The sequence below is a fragment of the Aplysia californica genome, unplaced genomic scaffold, assembly GCF_000002075.1.
Source record: "Aplysia californica isolate F4 #8 unplaced genomic scaffold, AplCal3.0 scaffold00052, whole genome shotgun sequence".
Taxonomy (NCBI): Eukaryota; Metazoa; Mollusca; class Gastropoda; order Aplysiida; family Aplysiidae; genus Aplysia; species Aplysia californica.
In genome coordinates, this window is record NW_004797322.1 from 66938 (window position 1) to 68609 (window position 1672).

The 1672-nt window shown below is 39.9% G+C and overlaps 1 protein-coding gene across 1 annotated transcript in view; it reads left to right on the forward strand.

Annotated features, from left to right (window-relative positions):
* The window catches only part of LOC106011083 (integumentary mucin C.1), a gene marked incomplete in the record, with an annotated part of 21220 nt that overhangs the window by 18277 nt on the left and 1271 nt on the right, over window positions 1-1672 (forward strand). Inside the window, 1 exon segment of the mRNA XM_013079447.2 lies at window positions 1452-1608. Coding sequence (XP_012934901.2) covers window positions 1452-1608 — 157 coding nt within the window.

Below are 1672 nucleotides of genomic sequence, written 5' to 3' on the forward strand. Positions count from 1 at the left end.
ATATATTCCATATAACATGATATCCAAAAGACTAACGAGCACTAGATACCAGCGTGCCGTAGCACATAGTAATTTTGTGAGCCGGTTTGAGGAAACTCGCCTTTGAGCAATTTTGAGTTTTTGTGCTTTTCTAAAAGCTCGGATCTCTCTGATTATCATGCAGTTTAAAAGTTTCAGTTATCTTTTCTAGAAGCTGGGATATTGCGTTTTGTGGTAACAAAAGGCAAAAAAGAAAGAAATGGAAAAAACCGCGCACATGTATAAAGTTACACCTTTATTTTTTCTAAATGTCTGAATGTAAATGGAAAAGGAATTGCCCCCCAAAAATTAGTACTTTTTAGAAAAATAGCTCTTGAATTACATGGATATTCTAAAATGGTTGGGGAATCCCCTGCATAGCTCAAAATCAATCGACCAGAATTGACCTCACCGGCTATTTTGCTGATATCTCGGTTTGAATTTCAGTGAAAATTAGCTACCTTAGAATTACACAGAGTTTTATTTGATGTTTTTGGCCGTTTTGACTTAATACGACCACGAGGCTAGACACCAAATTTCCTACTTGCTCTATCAAAATCGTTGTCAAAACTGTATGATAAAGATGTTTAAAGAATTGCGTTCGAAAAAGAATGCTGGGAAGCTCAAAATTTTTGACGTCATACATGTATTTCTCAAAACTAGGAACTGAGCAGAATCAGAGACACTAAAATATAATTAAATACTCTCTGGCAGAATATAACGTTGTAACTCTAGGATACTGGTAGCGAATTCGATCCTGATCTCCTCAGTTATTGCAAAGATCGTACATGACAAGATTGTTCACTCAACCAAAAAAGTGTCCACGGAAGTCCGCGCATTGCTTCAGATGGCGCTGCAGCCTTTGCTTTGAAGCTCTGGCACCTGGACATGGATGGCTGGTGCCTCTATAAATAAATCATTGGTGCCCTTGAAGCTCTCTTTCGTTTCTCCAGAAGAAGAATAGGAATAGCACAGTTTGTTAGTTTCACTTTTATTGTTTTTCACACAAGTAAGATAACTCGGTTTGCAAAGTCCGCCTTTTTTCGAAGAAGGCGCCACCGAATTTTGAGGACACTTTTTAATTTGCTCAAAGAGAGGAGTGAACTATCTTGTTATACACGATCTTTGGTTAGTTATAAAGTTATTGTGTCCAAGGGAGCGTAACACGTGTGTAGTCCCGCTGCTGTCAGCTTGTATCATGGAACATGACCTCGTCCGCTCATGTTTTGGGGGGTTTGTTTGTTGCTTTTGTGGGTGGGGGGGGGAGGGGGTAAAGTTTTAGTAAAAATGTTACGGCACTTGCAACAACAACAAAAAAGGCTCATATAAGAACCGAGGATTAGAAGTGTTACAAGAGTAACAAACACAAAAATGCTGATAATTCTTTCACGTCAACCTTTTTCAACTCCCGACTGGCGGGCCCGAACCTCCAGCCCCTCGCCAGTGTGTCCAGTGCGGGAATGACGCAAGCAGTACGCCGTGTGGCACTATCGAGCTGATCCTGAACAAAGCGACTTCATGTGGTCAAGGACTCGACTACTGTCTCAACACCATTGTGCAGACGGGGACCAAGAGGGCAGTCTACAAAAAGTGAGGGTTTTTTGTTATTGTTTTTTTTAAATTTTTTGTTGTATCTTTGTATTATTTTTTTTTT